This window comes from Neomonachus schauinslandi, chromosome 1 (genome assembly GCF_002201575.2).
Source record: "Neomonachus schauinslandi chromosome 1, ASM220157v2, whole genome shotgun sequence".
NCBI lineage: Eukaryota > Metazoa > Chordata > Mammalia > Carnivora > Phocidae > Neomonachus > Neomonachus schauinslandi.
This window is the reverse complement of record NC_058403.1, coordinates 760,571-782,968: the sequence shown is the minus strand read 5'-3', so window position 1 is coordinate 782,968 and position 22,398 is coordinate 760,571. Positions and strand designations below refer to the sequence as shown.

The window sequence follows — 22,398 nt, the reverse complement described above, 5'->3', positions numbered from 1 at the left end:
GACCGCGCAATGGGTTTGAGACGTCCAAGCCACCCCCACCGCGCCCACGGGCGGTTAAGGCCACAAGAAGGGAAGGGCCCGCGGGGCTCGGGGGCACCCGATGCGCGGAGCTCGCTCTCCATCGCGCGTCTTAATGTACGCGGGGCGCGGGGAGCCCGCGGATTTCCCCCAGACCGGGCCACAAGCCCCGCGCGCAGCCGGGCGCTGGGTCGGAGCCGCCCAGGGCCGAGCACGGCGGGGCGGTGACTCACTGCCGGGAGACCCCCGCCCTCCGCACCGCCCCCGCCCCAGCTCCTCCCCCGCCCGCCCTCTGGGCCGAGACTTCGCCGGGAGCAGAGACTCCTCGTCTCTCGGCCTCTGGTCATCACCGGCTCACCCGGACCCCAGCCCTCGCTGGACGGTGACGCTGGGCGGTGACATGAAGGTGGCCCGCGCTCTGCTCCCCCTGCTGCTGCAGGCTTGCTGGGCCGCCGCTCAGGACGTCCCGGGCAACGCCAGGGCCGCAGCCTTCCAGGGTGAGTGACTCGCGCCTCCCCTGACTCTGCCTGTGCGGCCGGGGCCTGACCCCACCCTTGCCTCCGACGTGAGAGCCCAGGCCGGCGGACCGCGGGGTCCTGATATTCCCCGGGCGTGGCCCCCAGCAGGGCCTGGGCCCTGGGCCCCTCATGCTTCCCCGCTCCCCGGGGTGTCAGGCTGGCCTGGGGGGTGGCGACACCATCCCGGCCTCAGCCTTCAGCGCCCCGAGAACGCCGTTCTTGCTCTCCCTGGGTTCCTTCGGTCTGACTGCTCCCCGGGCACTCAGTCGAGAACCAGGGCCCTGGTGCTCTCACACCTCGTCCAGGAGGTCGTGCCCCTGGAAGTTTAGATGCACAGAGGGACAGTGCAGAGCGAACGGCCTGGTCCTGCAGGCCAGGGCGGGGCTCCCTGTCCCCCGGGAGGTGGTGGCTCTCCCCCCGAGCCGGCGGGGTTCCCAGGACCCACGGGGGGCTCTCACAGTCACTCTGCCCCGCTCTCTGGGGCCGGGCCCGCACCTGGGGGAGTGGCCTCCCTGTGCCCAGGAGGGCGCAGGGCGTGAGCCTCAGGCCCCCAACCCCGTGCTTGGCCAGACTGCCCTGTGGACCTCTTCTTTGTGCTGGACACCTCCGAGAGTGTGGCCTTGAGGCTGAAGCCCTACGGAGCCCTGGTGGACAAGGTCAAGGCCTTCACCAAGAGCTTCATCAACAACCTGAGAGACAGGTAGGAGAGCCGGCACATCCACGAGCCTCTCGGGGAGGCCCCGCAGGCAGAGCGAGCCCCCTTCCCATCTAGAAGGCCGGGGTGAACCAGGCCATGCAGTCACCCTCCTGCGTCCACAGTGGCTCCGATGGGCCAGAAAAAGGCCGAGTGTGAGAAGGAGCAGACCAGTGGGGCGGCACCGTCCGCCTGGTCAGCCGGGAGCCTGGGGGACAGTGCTGCCGTGGGGGCTCCCAGGACCCCAATGTGCCTCCCTGCGCCCCAGCTGAGTGGGTTTCAGGAGTTGGTGGGAGGCTCTGTGGCTCCGCCCGGTGCCTGAAGTAGGCCCCCCTTGCCCCCTCCTGGACACTGACCTCTGCCCGGGTGGACAGTCAGAGCCTGTGTCCTGACCAACGTCCTGCTGTTCTGGTGTCCTGGTCCGAGGGCCCCGAGGGCCAGCCAGCTTCACTCACTCATTCATCTGTCTGAAGCATCTGCAGCTGGGGGTGGGGGTCTCCTAGAGCAGAGTGGGTGTGGCTGCAATCGGACACGCCCATTGGGGGGGCCAAGGCCATGGGGGGAGGGTCACGGTCAGAACCAGGCTCCTCCCCCACTCCCCTGGGCAGGGCCTGGCCCTACTCCGACCTGGTCCCTGTTGACCCGCTGACTCGGGGACCAGGCACCCAGCTGCCCGCCCGCCTTGAGGGGGTTGCGAGGACAGGGTGGGGGCTGCCCAGGGAGGGGCATATGACCTGAAACCTTGAATTCAGCCAAAATGCCTGGGGTCCTGAGGCCCCCCACCCCGTCCAGGTGCCTTTGGCCTTGTTCCTCAATTTCTTAGGACTCAGTTTCCCCACTGTGCAACTGACGCTGCTACCGTCACTGTAGGGGCCTCAGTCACGCCGGCTGCTGAACAGGCTGCTGAGCACGTCTCCCCCAGGGCCCACAGGGTAGGCCCCTGGAAGCCTCCAGCAAACGTGCACAGGGGCAGGGGAAGACGGCCACTCAGGGTGTCCCACGTAGAACTAACTGACTTAGAGCTGGCCTCCCCCGCCCTGTCACCTGCCCCAGCACCGTCCAGGGTCCGTCCCTGGAGGTGCCCACGGCTCCTCCCCCGAGGGCCCCGGAGGTCAGGGGCCATGGTGGTCGCTCGCTGGCTGGGGCTGGCCCTCCTGACCGCCCCCACCCCGCCGTGCCACGTGTGGTCCCCAGGGCAGGGCCCCTCGCTGCCGGGGTGTGACGGGGCTGGGCAGTGTGTCACCTGTGACAGGGGTGACCCTGGTGCCCATGGGCGGACACACACGGAGAGCGGCGTGGGGGGGCCCCGGGGGTGCCCGCGGTGAAGGGCCCCCGCTCACTGCGCCCTGTGCTCGGCAGGTACTACCGCTGTGACCGTAGCCTGGTGTGGAACGCGGGCGCCCTACACTACAGCGACGAGGTGGAGATCATCAGCCCGCTCAGGCCCATGCCGGGCGATCGCGACGCCCTCAAGGCCAGCGTGGATGCGGTCAAGTACTTCGGCAAGGGTACCTACACGGACTGCGCCATCAAGAAGGGGCTGGAGGAGCTCCTCGTGGGGTGAGTGCCCGCCGTCCGCACGCAGCTCCCCGTGTGGAGGCCTGTGCCTCCCGGCGTCCCGAGCGTGTCCCTCGGGGGCTGTCCCTCGGGGCTGCTCCTCGCGGTCGGCCCCGGGACCAGTGCAAGTGCCCAGGGGCCACGCCGGCGGCCCCACCCAGCCGCTCCCGTGGCTGCCAAGGGTCACTCTCCGTCCCTCTGCTCCCCTGGAGCTGCCCCTGTGTCCTCAGCCACTGAAGGGGGAGGCCCACCGGGCCTGGAGTGTCCCAGCCACTGCGGAGGTGGTGCTGTGGTCAGGGACCGAGGGCAGGGCTCTCCTGGGAGACCCCGGGGCCCCCGGGCTGGCTCCACACACGTCGTCCATCGGCCGCAGGGAGAGCTGGCAGCGGCCGTGGTTCATCCCAGGAGAGGATTCGTCCCCAGCTGTAGCTCAGCCCGGCCACAGCCCCCGGTGCCCCAGCCGTCCCTCTTCAGCCGTCCCTCCCGCTAGCTGTGGTCACCGATCCCACGGTCAGGGTGCCTCCCGGGGGCAAGGACCCGGGCCTCTCCCCTGGGGACATGGGTGTCTTCCAAGAGAGTGTTTCAGAGAAATGTGATCCTGCGAACCTTTATTTTCTGTTTTAATACCCTTTATTACAGCCCCATTTACAGGCAGCTTCGACGAGCAGAGACAGACCGCCCAGCGTAGCAGCCAGCTGCCCTCTGAGGTTGCATTTGGGTCTGGGTCTCCCTCCAGGGCCTCTAGCCCCCGGCTCCTCACCTCCAGTCTTGGGGGTCCCAGCTCTGTTCCGGAGGTGCCCTGAGCTGTCAGGGTCAGCGGGCGCTGGAGGGGGCCTCACTGCTGCCCACCCCCTTGCAGGGGCTCCCACCTGAAGGAGAACAAGTACCTGATTGTGGTGACCGATGGGCACCCCCTGGAGGGCTACAAGGAGCCGTGTGGGGGCCTGGAGGATGCCGTGAACGAGGCCAAGCACCTGGGCGTCAAAGTCTTCTCGGTGGCCATCACGCCCGACCACCTGGTAGGTGTCCCTGTCCCCGCACCCGCTCCAGGCAGGGGCTGGGGGCCCCCCCTGGGGTGCAGGCAATGCGCCGCCGCGATGGGGAGGGGCCAGGCTCCCAGCCGTCATCGGCCTCATCCCTTGTCCTCACCAGGAGCCACGTCTGAGCATCATCGCCACGGACCACATGTACCGACGAAACTTCACAGCGGCTGACTGGGGGCAGAACCGCGACGCCGAGGAGATCATCACCCAGACCATCGACACCATTATCGACATGATCGTGAGTAGCCGCTGCCCCCTCGCTCCTCGTCTGCTCCTAGTCCGGGGCGCTGGGAAATCCTGCGGCTCTGAATATAAATTAATTCCTCTTTTCCGTTTCGCTTTTCAGAAAAACAATGTGGAACAAGTGGTAGGAGCCCCTCCCCCTCTCTCCCCTGCCCTCCCCCTCCCTTCTCGCCCACCTACCCCAGCTGTCCAGGGCATCACCAGCCAGGTGGGTGTCCAGGGCCCTCCGCGGAGCCCCGTTTTCTAAAGTGTCCTCTGTCCTTCCTCCCGCAGTGCTGTTCCTTCGAATGCCAGGTGAGTGGGGGACACTGACCACCTCTGGGGTCACCCCGGATGCTAGCTCAGGCTGACCTTTCCCTTTGTCTTGCAGCCCGCCAGAGGACCTCCCGGGCCACGGGGAGACCCCGGGTACGAGGTGAGTGGCTGCACCCCTCCCTGGAGGGAGAGAATGTGCAGTACAGTGCTGGACAAATGTCCCTGCAGCCTGAAGCGCCTGGTGTGAGGGACGTAGTGGGACCCCAGGCAGCTGTCCTGAACCCCCACAGAGCGCCCACCCACACCAGGTGTGGGGAGAGGGAAGGGGCCCCTCGCTGAGCAGGTGCCCCCACCCATGGGGAGAGAGTCCAGGCACAGGGACCCTGCGGCCGATGCCGTGGCCGAGGGAAGGCTAGTGTGGGGGGTGGGGTCTGGCTGCAGGCTCCAGCGTTCGGATGCACCTTCTTGGGGCCGGGCTGCAAATGTGGGGCCCAAGGTCAGGTGTGGTGCACACAGACAGTCAACCTTAGTGGGCAACATGTACAACTGGGCAGACTGCTCATCAAAGTGCAGGGTTTTGGCTACTCCAGAAAATGTTAGATTTCATGACCACGAGGCCACATGAGCACGGCCCCCGGGAGCTGAGCCCAGCCCCCTCCCCAGCCCGGAGCCCCACACGCAGCAGGAATGGGCGCGGAAGCCCGAGAGAAAGGCCAGGGCCAGGCCGGCCAACGTGGAGCAGCACAAGGCCTGGTGGGCTGTGGGAGGGGGCGGGTGCCCCTGACCTCGCAGATCCCAGGGCAGGCCACGGTGACAGGCAAGGAGCGTGAGCACCCCGAGGACTCTGAAGGTCCATGGAATATCTTGTTAATCCTTTTCTTGGGAACAAGTCAGGGGTCCTTTCTGCCAGGTTATTAGAAATAAACAGAAATTGTGCCCTAACCTTGATCTGCTCTGTGTTCCAGGGAGAACGTGGGAAGCCAGGTCTCCCAGGAGAGAAAGGAGAAGCCGGAGACCCCGTGAGTGCCGAGCGCCTGACCTTGGGGGTGGGGGTGCTGAGAAGCCTGAGGCTGGGAGGGGAGCTGGGTTCGGTGGACGATTCTAGAAGGATGGCTGGTTTCTGGGCACCATGGTCATGTGGCCTGACCCTCAGAGCATATGGACCCAAGGGCAGTGAGGGCAGAGGACCCATGCACAGCCATCCTTCCAGCACATTCTGCCTAGACCTGCGCTCAGGCCCAGCTCTCGGTGGGGTAGGTGGAGGGTCAGCCCAGGGCTGTCTCCCCACAGACCACTCCCTCTCCTCCTGGGGGCCCTAGACCTCGCCCTCCCCTCCCCTCCCTGGAGCTCCCCCGAGGAGACCCCCAGGAGTGGGAGGTAGAGCTTTCACATCGGGGCTGCTCTATGGGACTCGGACCAGTGGTCAGCCAGCCCGGTGTCTCTGGCTGACCAGGCCTGAGCAGAGTGGGGGGCAAGGCAGACTGGGGGGGCTGCCTGTGCCCCCAGGGGCATCTAACATGCCCCCCCACTGTGTTCCAGGGAAGGCCCGGGGACCTCGGACCCATCGGCTACCAGGGGATGAAGGTGTGTCTCCTCCTCTTCTTTCAGAGCGGCCAGCCCTTCTAGGGGTGCAGCCGAAACACGTCTGGGCTTGTCCCAGGGCATTGGGCCCTGGGACATCAGTGACACCCCTTTCTCCTCTGCTCTGTAGGGAGAAAAAGGGAGCCGAGGGGAGAAGGTGAGTAAGGCAGGCTTCAGGTCGTGTCCCTCAGGGCACAGAGCTGCCCCCCCCCCCCGCCTGGGAGGACAACACTGCCCATGTCCTACGTGTCCGAGCCTCCATGAGTGGGTGGGGGGTCCACCCCCCTCTGCCTCCCTGGGAAGATGCCCCCGGCCAGTTTCCAGGGAACTTGCCTCATGTTGGGGGGCCACCCCCCCTCACTCTCTCTTCCTGTCTCTGCAGGGCTCCAGGGGAGCCAAGGGCTACAAGGTGAGTGTGGGGGCGGGGACTTGTCTTCTGCCCCAGGGGGTACCGTCTGACCTTTGTGAACCCCTCCTTGGTCTTTGCACCTTGCAGGGCGAGAAGGGCAAGCGTGGCATCGATGGTGTGGACGGCATGAAAGTGAGTTTGCCGGGCTGGAGGGCGGGGGACCTGGAGGTAGCAAGAAAGGCAGGAGACATTTCTTGCCGAGCCCCAGGCCCCAGTGGACCCCAAGGCTCCTGGCCAAGTTCAGACCATCATCCTGTTGAGGCTTTCCTGGGAGGGGGTGTATGAGCAAGAGTGAGGGTCTTGACTGCTGATCTGCCTTCCTCCTTCCAGGGGGAGATGGGGTACCCCGGCCTGCCAGGCTGCAAGGGCTCGCCCGGATTCGACGTAAGTTGTGTTCTGTCACTGACATTTTAAGACCAAGTTCTCAGGAGCAAACGGGGACCCCACCCTTCTCCTGATGCTCAAAGACGTCACCGGTGGGCCATACCACGTGCAGACCTACCTTTCCAGTGTCCAATGTATTTGTGCCCAGCCCAATTGCTGCTTGTTGAAGACCAAGGACTGACCCCCTACAATTTCTCACCAGGGCGCACTAGGACCCCCGGGGCCCAAAGGCGACGCAGGTGCCTTCGGACAGAAAGGAGAGAAAGTGAGTGACACGGGTCGGGCCTCCCCGCCTACCCAGCCAACCCAGCTTGACTCAGAAATTCTTCCTGGAGTCAGATTCTCCACCCACTGTCCAAGGCCCAGGCCTCCACGGGGGCCGGCAGGGGGCTGGGGTGGAGAGGGTGGAAAACGTCACATCCAAGGGCAGGCGACCCTGCCACCCGGTGTCACGGAGCCTCAGACGTGCCCCGAGGCCCGCACACTGCCCGCCTGCAGCGGACCAGATGGCCCACCCGTCCGCGCAGCCTGGAATCCGTCTGCTCGTGCAGAAGTCACGATTTAAGAATAAACAGGATGCTGATGGCTGCAAGCAGGCAGAAAAGTAAAGAATGAGGATGCAAGTTCTGAGCCTAACTTAGAGCACGGCGTTCTGTTGCTGGTATACTCTGGCGTTTTCAGCGACAGGAAGTGCTAAGAGAGCTGGGCAGGTAAGGTTGCCGGCTCCGAGGGCATCCTCACCACGCCGACTTCTGGGCCGATTCTCAGGATCTGGCCGATGGCTGTGGGGCCTCAACCTGACTTTCCGAGACGCTCGCGGCTCAGGGCTTGACCCCAGCAGGCGCCGCGGGGAGGTGGCCTCAGGCAGGATTCCTGTAGAGACGTGGGTGAGGGTCCTCAGCGTCCAAGGCTCCTGTGGTTGGTGAGGGAGAGTGGCCCAGAGTCTGGGTGAGGAGGCCCGGGGCAGGGTCCCCGCAGGCTGACCTTTCGGGTCTTTCCAGGGTGCCCCTGGAGCTGACGGGGAACCTGGGAGGCCAGGGAACACAGGCCCCCCCGGAGACGAGGTGAGCACTCACAGAGCCCCCGAGGCAGGCGGGTGGGGTGCAGGCCCTTGGAGGGCCGCCAGGAGCAGGGGCCAGCGCAGCCCTGGGCTCCAGAGCAGGGTCGGAGACGGACGGTTCCACGCTTGTCCCCCCAGGGCGAGCCGGGCTTGCCTGGTCCCCCAGGAGAGAAGGGAGAAGCCGGTGACGAGGTGAGCACCCACCTTCCATCTCCTGCTCCCAACTCCCCGCCTGAAGCAGAGTTTCCATCCCAAACTGACTGATGTGTGTTTCTCTTAATCCCAGGGAAACCCGGGACCAGACGGTGCACCTGGCGAGAGGGTGAGTGGGGTGCAGAGATGTCTGGGCCCTGGGCTTCGCCATGAAGCTTCTATCTGAGCTTGGCGGGACCCCAGTCTCTGAAAGGATGGGGTGTCCTGATGGGGGAGGTCAGCCCACACCCAGGCCTCGAGCCCCCTCCTCGATGTCGTGTCTGAGCTTCGGCCTCACCTCCCTTTGCTTCTCTCCACACAGGGCGGCCCTGGGGAAAGAGGACCACGGGGGACCCCAGGTGTGCGGGGCCCACGGGGGGACCCGGTGAGTCACCGTCCATCGAACTGAGACCCCACACCCCAGGAGGGGGACAGAGCCTGAGGTCAGGCGGGGTCAGGCCATGCACCTCACAGGACACACACCACCATGTCCCTTTGGCCCCCAGATTTCAGGCGACCCACCCTCACCTGCTGTTTTCCCAAAGGCGGTCTCCCTGGTTCAGGAAGTTCCTGTGCTCAGCCCCCAGCCCGGACCCCTGGCCCCAATCCCAGGCCCCGACCCCCGGCCCCGACCCTGAACCCCGGCCCTGACCCCTGGCCCCAACCCCCGGCCCGGACCCCTGGCCCCGACCCCCGACCCTGACTCCCGGCCCCGACCCCTGGCCCCGACTCTCTGGCCCCGGGCGTCTCAAGGGGCCTGAGGGAGGCCAGGAGAAGGGGGGCCGTGGGTCCAGATGAGGAGGGCAAAGTGCAGGGTTGTCTCCTCTCCCCTCCTCACCGCGGCCAGCACGTCCGGGAAGACCACACACACGCACACACACGCACACTCACAGTGGGGCACCAGTAGTGCTGTTCACGCCGCGGCTCGCCTGTCCCTGGGGTCTCTGCACGGCCTCTCACGCGGCATGATGCACTTAACTCCCCATCGCACACCTGATTTTCCCAGACACCTGCCGCTTCCCCCAGCAGCTCTGTAAACGCTGCGGAAGAGCTTTCGCTCTGGAACGATTCTTTCCTACCACCTAAAGAGTAGGAGACTTGGGACTGGTCCCCACGGCCCAGCCACCTCGCCCAGCTGCCGCCCGCACCCCCACCTCCGTCCGGAGCTTTCTCTGGCCCCATGGTTCACTGGGAAGGTCTTGCAGGACCCCGAGGGCAGGCCAGACTGCCTGTGCCTGGTTAGAGGAGGGGGCAACAGGCCCCACCCCAGCGTTCTGGAGCCCGGAGGAGGGGACGATACTCTTCAAACCCCGGGTGTGGACCAGGCCTTGCAGCTGCCGGGCAGGCCATGCGGTGCCTCCTGCTGTGACCATCTGGGCAAAGCCGCTCCTCCTGAGGACATGTGTCCAGCTGTCCCGACGGGGAGAGCGGGCTCAGCCTGAGTCCAAGGTCACTGGAGGAGAGATTTGCTTTCTGCCCCGTCCCTGCTCCTCATCGTCCCCCGAACCCCACGACCCCCAGCACCGGGGTTGGGGCAGGATGTCAGGGATAACGTGGCCTGCGCCTCCCAAGCTACCTTGCTGAGATCGGGAAGTGGGACCGAAGGCCAGGCTGCACCCCAGGGAGCACCCCAGCAGCTCTGGGCCCCGGGGCCAGTCAGGGAGCTGGCTGGAGTAGGAGCAAACGTAAGGGGCTGCCTCCGGCCTCAGGAGGAGCGCTGGCCTCCTCACTGGCCTCCTGAGACCGTGAGTCTCCAGATGGCCGTGCACACGGCCCCAGCATGCTAAATACCTGGGAGGAAGTATGAGGCCAGGCCCGCAGCGGACAGTGGCACTTCCTGGCCCGGAGAACTGGGCGACCCCGGCCTTGCCCGGTGTCGCCCAGGCAGCTTGACCTCTCCTGGCCTCCACACTCACCGGCTCATTCCTCCCCAGGGCGAAGCTGGAGCCCAAGGTGACCAGGGACGCGAAGGCCCCATCGGTGTCCCCGGAGACCCGGTAGGAAGCCTGGGGAGGGGGCGGGCCACATCCTCACACCAGCAGGAGGGCTGACAGCCACTCCCGAACTTAAGGGGGGCTCACTTCTGATGGGGGGGCTTCCTGCAAGGAGGGGTCTGTCTTCCTGCCTCATTGCCTGGAAGCCATGTTGTTCCGGGGGCCTGAGCCCTGAAACCCCACAGGGAGGAGCTCGAGCTCTCCTGCCGCCCAGGCCATGGGCCTGGGGTGACCACCCCCCCAAAGAGCACAGGAAGGGGCCATGTGGGACACATCCTCCCTACACCCCTTGGGCAACCCCCTGGTTGGCCCAGACCCCGTCGGCCCATCTGCTGCTCTGTGATGGGGGTTACTCGCTGGGCATCCCCAAATTCCTCCTGCGGGAGATGAGGTGGCTGCCCGGCCTGCAGGGAGGGTCTGGGCAGATGGAAGGAATGGCCTTGAGCCAGGATGGGGCCTCCCCGTGGGCAGGAGGAGGGCCCCCACGGTGGGTGGAGAGCTCCCAACGGGCAGCAGCCGCGTGTGGGGGCCGCCCTTGGAGGGGCCAGGCCTCGGGCTCTGGTGGGGCTTGGCTTGTGGAGAGAAATTTGGAATTGGGATTTTAACAAAAAAGCAATTTTAAAAAACAAGAAAGAAGCAGCCACAATAGGGCTGCCAAGTCTCCTGACGGAATATTAAAAACGCTCCTGGGTCCGTTCCCATGTGGGGGGCAGCGGGCGTGGACCCACTACGAGAGCAGCTCGGTGGGAGACTTCCTTCCAAAAAATTGCAAGCTGGGCTCGCTGGGAGCCAGCCGTTCCCAGGCCTGTGGCCATTGTGAGCGGAAGGGGCACCGTGAGCCCTGCAGCCGTGGGCCCAGAGCCCGAGACTTTGGAGTGTCTGGTTCTCCCCTTTCCTGGCAGTAAAGGCAGATAATCTCTCTCAAATAAAATAGGTATAGAAGTTCTGTGGCTTGTAGACAAAAGACCCCTGTAAATAGGTCGCCTCACCTGTTTTGGAGAAGTGGTTCAATCAGTGACTCTAGCAGGAGCAAGGCTTACATGGAAAAGCAGAATCCTCCATCCCCGCATCTTTACCCACAATGATCAATTTTACTTTCTTCTAAAATTTAGTTTCTTCTAGAGTCCTTCCAGAAAAAGCATGGTGTGTGAGAGGGTGTGGGGGTATGCATGTTGTTTACACAAATAGCATCATACTGCAATGCTCTTCACCTGGGGACTGTCCAGGTCAGTACCCATGGACCCCACTTGTAAGCTTGCTGAATGCCCCTGTCTAGTCCCCTGTCCACACGTGTGCAGACAGCGTCCGGGATTTTGCTTACAGAAAAATACTGTGATAAATATCACTGCCCGCTGTCTGTCAGCTCGTTTGTCTCTCCATTTGTCCATACATCTGTCCATCCTTCCATCCATCCATCCTTCCTTCCATCCATCCTTCTTTCCATACATCTGTCCATCCTTCCATCCATCTTGAAATACATCCAAAGCTACATCCAAAACGTAAATTCTTTTTTTTTAAATTTTTTTATTAACATATAATGTATTGTTTGTTTCAGGGGTACAGGTCTGTGATTCATCAGTATTACACAATTCACAGCGCTGACCATAGTACTTACCCTCCCCAATGTCCGTCACCCAGCCACCCCATCCCTCCCACCCCCCTCCACTCCACCAACCCTCAGTTTGTTTCCTGAGATTAAGAGTCTCTGATGGTTTGTCTCCCTCTCTGGTTTCGTCTTGTTTCATTTTTCCCTCCCCTCCCCTATGATCCTCTGTCTTGTTTCTCAGATTCCTCATATCAGTGAGATCATATGATAATTGTCTTTCTCTGATTGACTTATTTTGCTTAGCATAATACCCTCCAGTTCCATCCACATCGTTGCAAATGGCAAGATCTCATTCCTTTTGGTGGCTGCATAATATTCCATTGTATATATATATACCACAACTTCTTTATCCATTCATCTGTTGATGGACATCTTGGCTCTTTCCACAGTTTGGCTATTGTGGACATTGCTGCTATAAACATTGGGGTGCACGTGCCCCTTCAGATCACTACATTTGTATCTTGGGGGTAAATACTCAGTAGTGCAATTGCTGGGTCGTAGGGTAGCTCTATTTTCAACTTTTTGGGGAACCTCCATACTGTTTTCCAGAGTGGCTGCACCAGCTTGCATTCCCACCAACAGTGTAGGAGGGTTCCCCTTTCTCCGCATCCCCGCCAACATCTATCATTTCCTGACTTGTTAATTTTAGCCATTCTGACTGGTGTGAGGGGGTATCTCATTGAGGTTCTGATTTGTATTTCCCTGACGCCAAGTGATGTTGAGCACTTTTTCATGTGTCTGTTGGCCATTTGGATGTCTTCATGTGTTCATGTCTTCTGCTCATTTCTTGATTGGATTATTTGTTCTTTGGGTGTTGAGTTTGATAAGTTCTTTATAGATTTTGGATACTAGCCCTTTATCTGATATGTCATTTGCAAATATCTTCTCCCATTCTGTCGGTTGTCTTTTGGTTTTGTTGACTGTTTCCTTTGCTTTGCAAAAGCTTTTTATCTTGATGAAGTCCCAATAGTTCATTTTTGCCCTTGCTTTCCTTGCCTTTGGCGATGTTTGTAGGAAGAAGCTACTTTGGCTGAGGTCGAGAGGTTGCTGCCTGTGTTCTCCTTTAGGATTTTGATGGACTCCTGTCTCACATTGAGGTCTTTCAACCATTTGGAGTCTATTTTTGTGTGTGGTGTAAGAAAATGGTCCAGTTTCATTCTTCTGCCTGTGGCTGCCCAATTTTCCCAACACCATTTGTTGAAGAGACTGTCTTTTTTCCATTGGACATTATTTCCTGCTTCCAAAATATAAATTCTTAACAGCATAATTTCTTGGCCAGATGGTATGTGAGTGTGTGCGTGTGTGAGAGGGTATGTGTGAGCAAGTGTGTGAGTGTGTGTTATTTGCCAGATAACTCTATTTCATCTAGCCCCACCTTACATTCCCCCAAGAGCCTGAAACAGCCACTGTATTCACACCTTTGCCAACATGCGAGATCATCAAACTCCATCTGTGTGTTTTGCTCTTCAGGAGAAAGTCGTGTGCTCTCGTGGTTCGCACAAGTATTTATGGGAGAGGCTGAGCGTGGTCTCTCAGGTTTCCAGGCCATGTCCCTCTTTCTGGTTGTTCCTTCAGTTCATTTTCCGTCAAGTCTGCATTGCCGTGTTGATGTGCAGGAGGCCCTTATCCACAGTGCAGACGTTTTTCCAAGTTTACCATCTGCCTGTGACTGTCCCGGTGACTTGTTTAGGATGTCCTGCTCATTTTCAAGATTTCAAGTACATTCCCCTCTTCCGTTGTATTTTTTGCTTCCTGTTTGATTCATTTGGAGGACCTACTACGGCTAGAAGTGAGGTGGGCTTGACCTGGCTTGGCCTTTTCTGTGACTAGAGAGCCCGTGTTCGCAAGGCCTGTGGCAGGGGCGACCTTTCCTGGTGACAGAGGACGTGAGTGTCAGGTTTTAGCATCTCTTCTCTGGGCCTTTCCGGAATCCCTGGGCCTTCTGTCCTTCTCCTCCTGCCCCCGTTCGCATGATGGCACCTGTTGTGGGCCTCACAGTAGGTGTCCCGGAGAGGCTGCTCCTGCCGCCGCCACATCCCCAGGCTCCCCTGCCTTCGCCGCGTGCCTGCTCCCTGGCGGTGTTCCGGCGTCAGGACAAGCTGGCGACCATCCCGCTGCCCGATGACCTGGTCCTTGGCCCGCAGCACAGTTCAGGAAGTTGTTCAAGACACTGACAGCCCAAAGCACTACAAGGGAGAGCCGTCACTGGGGTTTACTCTTGAGTTTCCAGTTTTCAGGGCCACCGTCAGTGTAAAAACTGGACACTACCAAAGACGGGGGTGTGGTGAGGGACCCCTGGCCTTGCTGGGGAAGAGGCCCTGTGTCCCTCCAGCCCGTGGTCCAGCTGGGGAGGGTCTGCATCTGACCTGTGGCTCCTGGGTCGCCCGTTCGCCTGAACCCTGTGTGGGGGGCGGGGAGGAGGGTCAGCTGCAGACTGTCAGGGCAGTTGGCTTCTGCACCGGGGTGTCTGGGCGGAAGTTTCTGGGCAATGTGTTCTCCCAAATCCCGAGAAGCAGCAGTGGAGCAATCCAGAACCTGGAGGAAGGGTCACCGTCCTGGCCTCGCCTCTTGCCTCGTTTGGTCCCTGCAGTGGGCACCACCTCCCCTGGTGGATGCCAGCATCGCCCGCCAGGAGCCGCGGGGCCCTCGGGCTGCGTCCCAGGAGGCACCCGCCCCGCGAGCCCGCTGCTGAGGCAGCCGCGGAAACTGTCCCACGCGTGGCGGCCGCCGCGTTCCTGTCTCGTGGGGCCTGGGACGCGCCTCCCCCTGGCCTGGCCTCTGTTTCCCATCGTCCCTCCTGGCCCCGATTGTCAGCCCTGAGTCAGGGGCTGCTGGTCCCCGCGGCTGGCGAGCGAAGTCCCAGGTTGTGTGTGATGTCAGGGCCTGAGGCGCAGCGCCGGAGCCCTGGCCGGAGCTGGACCCTCCTGTGGTCGCCGCAGGAGAACAAGACGGTGGCAGCCTCCGGCTGACTGCTGGTTGATGGGGCAGGCCAGATAACCGGGAGTTGTGTGCCTCTGTGGGGGGATGACGGGGCAGGCGGACAGGCCTCTGAGTCCAGTAGGGCGGCGGCTGGCGGGGTCCAGAGCGGCCAGGCGGCTCCACGCGTGGTGTACGCTCACCCCTTCTTCGGGCCTGGCCGGGGATGTCCCTAAGTGCTCAGGGCACCGAGGCTCTGGACCCAGAAAGGCAGGCAGCTGACCTCCAGGGAAAAGTGTGGACCAAGCAGACCAGCCCATGTGGGTCTGGGGCGGGGGCTGCTGTGGGGCCGAGAGGGGGTACAACCTGCGTGTCCGTCTCTGCAGGGCGAGGCTGGCCCTGCTGGACCTAAAGGCTACCGAGGTGACGAGGGGCCCCCGGGGCCTGAGGTGAGTGCCCCGCCCGCCCCGCCCGCACACCGCAGCCCCGGGAGGGCCCGAAGGACTCGGGAACACCCCCCACACCCTGGTCTAGGATGCACACAGATGTTTTAGTGTGATTCGTGGTATCTGTGTCTTCCAGGAAATTTGGAAAATGCAGGAAAAAAACAATTGAAATCTAAAATACGACCACCCAAAGATAAATAATAGGAACATTTTAGCTTATTTCTTTCCAATTTATTTTTCTTATTTGCAGATTATGCCTTATAAATTTGGCTTCACAAAGGTGTTTTTTTTTTTATTTTATCATTATAAATGTTTTCTAAAATCCTTAATGATTTTGCACACCTTGACTGACGTGTGCTTCGGCGGCCCCACCTGGGCTGTGTCCCTCTGCTTCTCGGAGCTCTGGGGTTGGGCCTCTGGCCTGTCCGGAGCCCCCAGCCCCTGAGGTAACTGTCCGCGAGCACGTGGGTCCCCTTTTTGGTCATGTCCTGGGGGCGCTCCCTGGGTGGGTTACTGGGCAGGAGGTCTGTTAGCCCCGTGGGCAGCCCCAGGATGATGGATTTAAAAACACTTCTCTTAATCATTGTTGTGCTTATGAGCAGAAACTGTTGTTTTATTTAACTCAGCCTTCATTTTCCTCAGACACACGTGGTGCCTCTGAGCCTGCGTTGCTCACTTGCCTTTCCCCTCCTTAGGGTTCCAGAGGAGCTCCAGGGCCCGCAGGACCCCCTGGAGACCCCGGCCTGATGGGTGAAAGGGTGAGTGGCGGTCCCAAGGGCTCAGGGCCTGGGTGGGGCTGACGCCCGGCTGCTGGGGCCGGAGAAGCCGTGGGCTCGGGCTCAGGGCCTCTGCCAGGAAGAGTTTCCACGTAGGGTCTGAGGGTCCCAGTTGCCGTGTCTGGAGAGGTGCGCTCTCCACAGGCGACGGTCCTCTCTCAACCGCTGTGGTCCCTGTGGTCACCGGGGGCACTGCCCCTCCTGCTCCAAAGTCTGGGGACACGCAGGACAATCCTGCACAGCGGACGCCTCGTGGGCTGGTGAAGCCCCTCGGGCACCACCCTGAGCCCAGGCGATTCCCAGTGACAGACGTGGTCTCTCTCCTCTCCGCAGGGGGAAGACGGCCCACCCGGAAACGGCACCGAGGGCTTTCCTGGCTTCCCTGTGAGTCCCCCAGCGTCCTGCCCCATCACCCCCTTTGCACCAGTGGGGTGGGCCCAGGACCACAGGCTGGCCCAGGAAGTGATGGCCAGGATTATCCACCTGGGGCCCCCGCCCCGGCCAAACCAGAGCCTGGCCTGACTGTTCTGTCTTTCCCTGCAGGGCTACCCAGGCAGGAGGGGCCCCCCCGGGATAAATGTGAGTACACGCCCGCCATCGGGGTGCTGGTGCGTTCACATGCACACGCGTGCAACACACGGGCACACATTCACACGTGCATCCTCGGCCCAGGCTCGGCGCCAAGGCCCCGCCCACACGTGTCTCAGTCTGTGGGTGCCCCTGCCTGGCCCAGGGGTGCACTGATACCCCCCAACCCTCGGAGTGTCCTCTGGCCGGTGCTTGGCCTCAGTGTCTCCCCAGGCGGGACACCACGTCTCCTTTATCTTTTCCTTTTAAAACTTCTGCCTCTTACGAAGGAAACGTGATGCTGTGACTTACGGTTAATAGAGCCGATTTAGAATAGAAATCTGGTGGAGGAGAGGGACCGCTGGATGCTGGTGTTGGTGACAGCCGCCCTGCCCACCGGCCTCGCCTGAGTGGACATGTGTCTCTGGCCACCGCCCACCGCAGGGTGGAACCCACTCCAGCCCTGGGCCAGGGTCCCAGCCACACACACATACCCGCTCCCCAGGACTAGCCGCCCCGCTGACCACGTGCTCCCCTGTCCCTTGCAGGGCACTAAAGGCTACCCAGGCCTCAAGGGGGATGAGGGAGAAGCCGGAGACCCTGGAGAGGACGTGAGTGCAGAGCCCACCCGGGCGGGCGTGGGGCACCACACACGGGGCTGGGGACGGACGGCCACGGATGGTCTGCCCATGGTGGTTGTGTGCAGTGACATGGTGCTGTTCCCTTCCAGAACAACGACATCTCACCCCCAGGCATCAAAGGAGCAAAGGGGTACCGGGGCCCCGAAGGCCCCCAGGTGAGTGGCGTGGCCAGCCAGGGTAGGGCACCCTGGAACTCTGAGGCTGCAGGGGGGTCAGGGCAGGAACCTGGGGTGCGGGGCTCTGGGCAAGGCTTCAAGAAGGCTGGCCCTTTGACGGGAGGGAGGCAACGGGCCATTTCGAGGGTCGTGGGGGCTTCAGAGAAGGGGGAGCCGCTGGTCACCAGGTGAGACGTGAGGAGAGCACAGCAGAGCCCAGGGCGGGTGCCTGGGGGGCGTCCATCCCGACGGCACCATCAGACTGGAATGAGCTCTGCACCCGTGGTGAGGGCCGGGGAGCCGCACACGGGCCATGCCCAGCCCACCTGCTGCCCCAGCCGTCACAGAGCAGGAGGCCATCAGGGGCTCTGCAGCAGCCCTTGGTGTGCAGGGGCCGGGGGCTCCTACTGGGAGGTGGGGTCAGCCCGAGGGCCAGGAGGGCCAGGGGTAGGCTCGCTCAGGGCTCCCATCAGACCCGCAGCTCAGGAAGCGATGCGCTCTTACCACCTTCCTCCGCTCCTTCCTCTGACAGGGACCCCCAGGACACACAGGGCCGCCGGGACCAGATGTAAGTGGGTGTCTTTGAACGTCCTCGGGGGCTGACCACTCTGGCCACGGATCCCATGGGGTGGGGCTCCATGACGGCAACAGGAGGGCATGTGATCATCATGGAGGGACGCGGGGTGTCCACATATCAGTGACCACGTCAGGTGCCCCTGCACCAGGTGCCTATCACCCTGGAAAGGGAACCCCACTGTGGTCCCGGGGCAAGGCGACCCGGAGGGCCCATTCAGCCCCCGGTGTGTGTTTCTCTTCCCCGTGCAGGAATGTGAGATCTTGGACATCATCATGAAAATGTGCTGTGAGTATCTCTCCTCTTTGAAGAAGGGTCTTAGTTGGAAAGAAGTAGGTCCCGCCGGCCCCAGCACCTACCTTTGGCGCTCACAGAGGGATCTTTTAAACTGTGGGGTGGGGGGCCAGCAGGGGGGCAGGAGTGTGCCCCACTCACGAGGAACCCCCCGGGGGGATGCGGGGCCAGGCCACTGTCACCCCACTGGCCGGCCGGGTGGCCGGGGCGCTGGGCAAAGCAGCCCACCGGCGGAGGGCAGTGCAGGCGGGCGGGTTTATGATTCCTAGTACGACATTGGAATGTAACACCTTCTTTCTGCTCTTTCCGTAGCTTGCTGTGGTGAGTCCTTAGCACGGTTCTTGGGTGTCCCCTGTGGGTGCCGGGGTATGCCCCACTGGCCCGCCCCGTCCTCCCCCAGGACCCTGCACGACAGGGCCAGAAGCCCCAGGGTCCTGGGTCAGGAGGGTGTGGCTCTGCCGAGTGGGGCCCAGGGAGGCCCCCAGCGCTGACGCTGTCCTTGCCGGCAGAGTGCAAGTGTGGACCCATCGACATCCTCTTCGTGCTGGACAGCTCGGAGAGCATCGGCCTGCAGAACTTCGAGATCGCCAAGGACTTCGTCATCAGGGTCCTGGACCGGCTGAGCAGGGACGAGCTGGTCAAGGTGAGGCAGCCGGGCCCTCTGCGTGCCGGGGAGCAGGGCTCTGTGCGGGCCCCGGGCTGGAGGGGGCCGGACCCCGGGGTGGCGTTCCTCCTTCCGCCGGAGCGTGAGAGCACGGGGCCAGATGGCGGGCGGAGGCGTGGCTGCCGGGAGCCCCGCGTCACCTCCTGACCGGGGCGTGCGACGCGTGCAGTTCGCGCCCGGGCAGTCCCACGCTGGTGTGGTGCAGTACAGTCACAACCAGATGCAGGAGCACGTGGACCTGAGGGACCCCAGCATCAGGACCGTCCAGGAGCTCAAGGAGTGAGTGCCGTGTGCCCGGCCGCCCGCACCCCGTGGTCCCCGAGGGTCCCCGGCCCTCAGCCCTGCCCCGGAGCCCTGCGCTGGCGCTGACCGCGAGCGCCCCGCCCCACAGAGCCATCAAGAAGATGCGGTGGATGGCGGGCGGCACGTTCACGGGGGAGGCTCTGCAGTACACCCGGAACCGGCTGCTGCCGCCCACCCAGAACGACAGGGTTGCGCTCGTCATAACGGACGGCCGCTCGGACACCCAGAGGGACACCACCCCGCTCAGCGTGCTCTGTGGCCCGGACATCCAGGTGGGGCCACCCGCACGCCCCACGCGCTGCCGTACCTTCCCCGCTGGGGCCGTGCCAACACCGTCCCTCCCTTACAGGTGGTCTCCGTGGGCATCAAGGACATGTTCGGCTACGTCGCCGGCTCCGACCAGCTCAACGTCATCTCCTGCCAAGGCCTGGCACCTCAGGGCCGGCCAGGCATCTCGCTGGTCAAGGAGAACTATGCGGAGCTGCTGGAGGACAACTTCCTGAAGAACGTCACCGCCCAGATCTGTATAGGTGGGCTCGGGGTGGGGGCCCTCCTCGCAGCTGTGCTGGGAGGCTGCGTCGGGGCAGCTGAGACGTGCTCTCCTCTCGCTCCCCGTGACCTCCTGCCGCAGGAGCCCGACACCCCCGGCCAACAGCACGAGCGCCTCCCCACAAGCGGCCCCACACTCTTGCTGGAGGGGCCCGTGGCCCGGCTCCCACGTGGCCCTGCTCCCGCGTGGCCCGGCTCCCGCGTGGCCCGGCTCCCACGTGGCCCGGCTCCCGCGTGGCCCGGCTACCACGTGGCCCATCTCCCGTGTGGCCCGGCTCCCACGTGGCCCATCTCCCGCGTGGCCCTGCTTCCACGTGGTCCAGTTCCCGCGTGGCCCGGCTCCCGCGTGGCCCGGCTCCCGCATCGCCCACCTCCCACGTGGCCCACCTCCCGCGTGGCCTGGCTCCCACGTGGCCCGGCTCCCACGTGGCCTGGCTCCCACGTGGCCTGGCTCCCGCGTGGCCCGGCTCCCGCGTGGCCCGGCTCCCACGTGGCCCATCTCCCGCATGGCCCGGCTCCCGCGTGGTCCATCTCCCACGTGGCCCATCTCCCACGTGGCCCTGCTCCCGCGTGGCCCGGCGTCTGTGCAGGCGCTCCCCAGAGTGTGGGCTGCCCTGTGCTTTGCCTACTTTGTCCTGGGAGCGCTCACACTTGCTGTGGTCCATCCACACGCTCCTGTCGCGGGTGGCCTTGGAGCCGAGACCACTCCCCAGCCCCCAGCTCAGAACATGTCCTTCTGGGCTTCTTCCGGCTATAAAGCGGGGCCCACAGTGCAGGCAAAGAGAGCTGCTGGGGTCCGATTTGCCCGTGTGGCCAGCACCTGGTTAGCATGGCCCGCGGACAGTGTGGCACGGGGTGTGTCACCTGTGTGCATGGCCACACGGTGCCTGCCATGCAGGGGCTCTGGTGCCATCTTGCTGGGGGTTTACAGATGGAAGAGTGGTCCGTAAGGTCACTGGCTTCATGCTGTGTTTTCCTCGTTTACAGACAAGAAATGTCCAGATTACACCTGCCCAAGTGAGTACCTGGGGTGTGCAGAGGGCGCTGGTGGGGGCTCCCGCGGGCTGGAGGAGGTCGGGGGTGACGGGAGGCCGGGGTGGCCGGCCGCGCCCTAACCCCCCACCCCCGCCCCGCAGTCACGTTCCCCTCCCCGGCCGACATCACCATCCTGCTGGACGGCTCGGCCAGCGTGGGCAGCCACAACTTCGACACCACCAAGCGCTTCGCCAAGCGGCTGGCCGAGCGCTTCCTGACGGCGGGCAGGACGAGCCCGTCCCACGACGTGCGCGTAGCTGTGGTGCAGTACAGCGGTCCCGGGCAGCAGCGGCCAGGGCGCGGGTCCCTGCAGTTTCTGCAGAACTACACCGTGCTGGCCAGCACCGTGGACAGCATGGACTTCTTCAACGACGCCACCGACGTCAACGACGCCCTCAGCTACGTGACGCGCTTCTACCGTGAGGCCTCGCCCCGCGAAGCCAAGAAGAAGCTGGTGCTCTTCTCCGACGGCAACTCGCAGGGGGCCACGGCGGCGGCCATCGAGAAGGCGGTGCAGGAGGCCCAGCGGGCGGACATCGAGATCTTTGTGGTGGTGGTGGGCCGCCAGGTGAACGAGCCCCACATCCGCGTCCTGGTCACGGGCAAGACGGCCGAGTATGACGTGGCCTTTGGCGAGCGCCACCTGTTCCGTGTGCCCAGCTACCAGGCCCTGCTGCGCGGCGTCTTCTACCAGACCGTGTCCAGAAAGGTGGCGCTGGGCTAGCGCTGGGCGGCCCCTCTCCCACTGCTAAAATGGGGAGTAAAATGCGATGTGAATGTTCCTGACCGACCTGACGAGCTACGTTTTTGTAAAGAAAAGGCTTGAAAAGCCGTGTGTGTTTTACCCACCCCTCTGGTCCCACAACTCAGCCAGCCAACCCATCCCCTCCCCTCTGTGCTAACATCCCCTGAATTCCTGCAGGCTCTGAATCCCCAAAACCTCCCTGCCTTTCCTGGGGGGTTGCCTGAGCTCTGACCCCCCTCCCCGCACCTCCCTCCTAGCCTGATCTTTCTCATGATTACTACCCGATTCTTTAGTGAGCATTTCATGTACGTGTTCAAAGTCTGCTAGTGAAGTTGCATGAGATGGTGGACCCTTCGTTTTGGGAAAGCCAGGGTGGAGGGGGTTTCTCAAGCATCACCCCTGATGAGGAAGCTCCTCCTCACAAGGTCCTCCCTGCTCAGGGCTCAGACCTCGGTTCCCACCTCCTTGGGCCACAGAGCTCAGGGCGAGCAGACAAACTCGGACCAGCATCTCCAGCAAACAGCAGAAGATGGTGGCTCCTTAACCCCGCATCCCCGAAAACCCTAAGAACAAAGGTGCTATCCTGTAGACCCCCCTCCCCATCTGCTCGGAGGCCTGGGCCCCTGGGCCAGCCAGTGGCACAAAGTGATGTGTTTTTTATTTTGTTTTGTTTTTTTAAAAAAAAACAACCCAAAGCTCTTTTTCCTCAAGGGAGTGATTGGTTCTACATTCTATTGAAGACCCTCTTTATAGGTTAGTTTTATTTTTACTCCTTCTTGTGTTTTTGCTCCCTGCGTCCATGTCCACAACTTTTCGAAATAAAAGTTTTCACTCTGCTGTCATCTTTCTGAGGAGTTACAATCTCCCCCATGTTGGTACTTCCCACCTTAACAGGAGGGAACTTGGAGACGCAAGCAGGCTGTCAGCCTCTGGGTCTGGGGAGGGTGGGGGAAGACCATCTACGGAGCGGCAGGACGTGGGAGGGGCCTGACACCCTGATTCTGCAGAATCAGAAGCACATTAGGGCTCGGGGCTGGGAGCTGGCCAGAGCCAACAAGCCAAAACCCCACAGAGGCCAGCATTCTGACACCAAGAGCCCCTGCGAGTCCTGGAAGACCAGCAGGCCCCACGGGAAGCTGCCCTGGGACACGTGGCCGGGGTCCAGAGAGAGGTGGCCTG

At 62.6% G+C, this 22,398-nt stretch overlaps 1 protein-coding gene across 1 annotated transcript; it reads left to right on the top strand.

Moving 5' to 3' along the window:
• The first annotated feature begins 327 nt into the window (after positions 1-327).
• COL6A1 (collagen type VI alpha 1 chain) lies at positions 328-22,061 on the top strand. The gene is made up of 35 exons (XM_021679126.1): positions 328-515; positions 1,107-1,236; positions 2,590-2,790; positions 3,647-3,806; positions 3,940-4,068; positions 4,177-4,197; positions 4,347-4,367; positions 4,444-4,488; positions 5,294-5,347; positions 5,868-5,912; positions 6,040-6,066; positions 6,292-6,318; positions 6,406-6,450; positions 6,649-6,702; positions 6,905-6,967; positions 7,704-7,766; positions 7,901-7,954; positions 8,049-8,084; positions 8,277-8,339; positions 9,889-9,951; positions 14,857-14,919; positions 15,612-15,674; positions 16,026-16,076; positions 16,236-16,271; positions 16,808-16,870; positions 16,990-17,055; positions 17,588-17,623; positions 17,881-17,917; positions 18,236-18,244; positions 18,433-18,566; positions 18,757-18,866; positions 18,979-19,162; positions 19,240-19,420; positions 20,427-20,456; positions 20,576-22,061. Exons 1-35 carry the CDS (start codon positions 419-421, stop codon positions 21,196-21,198), a joined length of 3,084 nt encoding a protein of 1,027 aa, XP_021534801.1. The 5' UTR covers positions 328-418; the 3' UTR covers positions 21,199-22,061.
• The last annotated feature ends 337 nt before the right edge of the window (positions 22,062-22,398 follow it).

Coding starts and splice junctions, on each gene's coding strand:
- COL6A1 (XM_021679126.1), top strand. CDS start 419: ATGAAGGTGGCCCGCGCTCTGCTCCCCCTGCTGCTGCAGGCTTGCTGG. Junction 3,807..3,939: donor CCATCACGCCCGACCACCTG/GTAGGTGTCCCT, acceptor TGTCCTCACCAG/GAGCCACGTCTGAGCATCAT. Junction 14,920..15,611: donor AGGGGCCCCCGGGGCCTGAG/GTGAGTGCCCCG, acceptor TCCCCTCCTTAG/GGTTCCAGAGGAGCTCCAGG.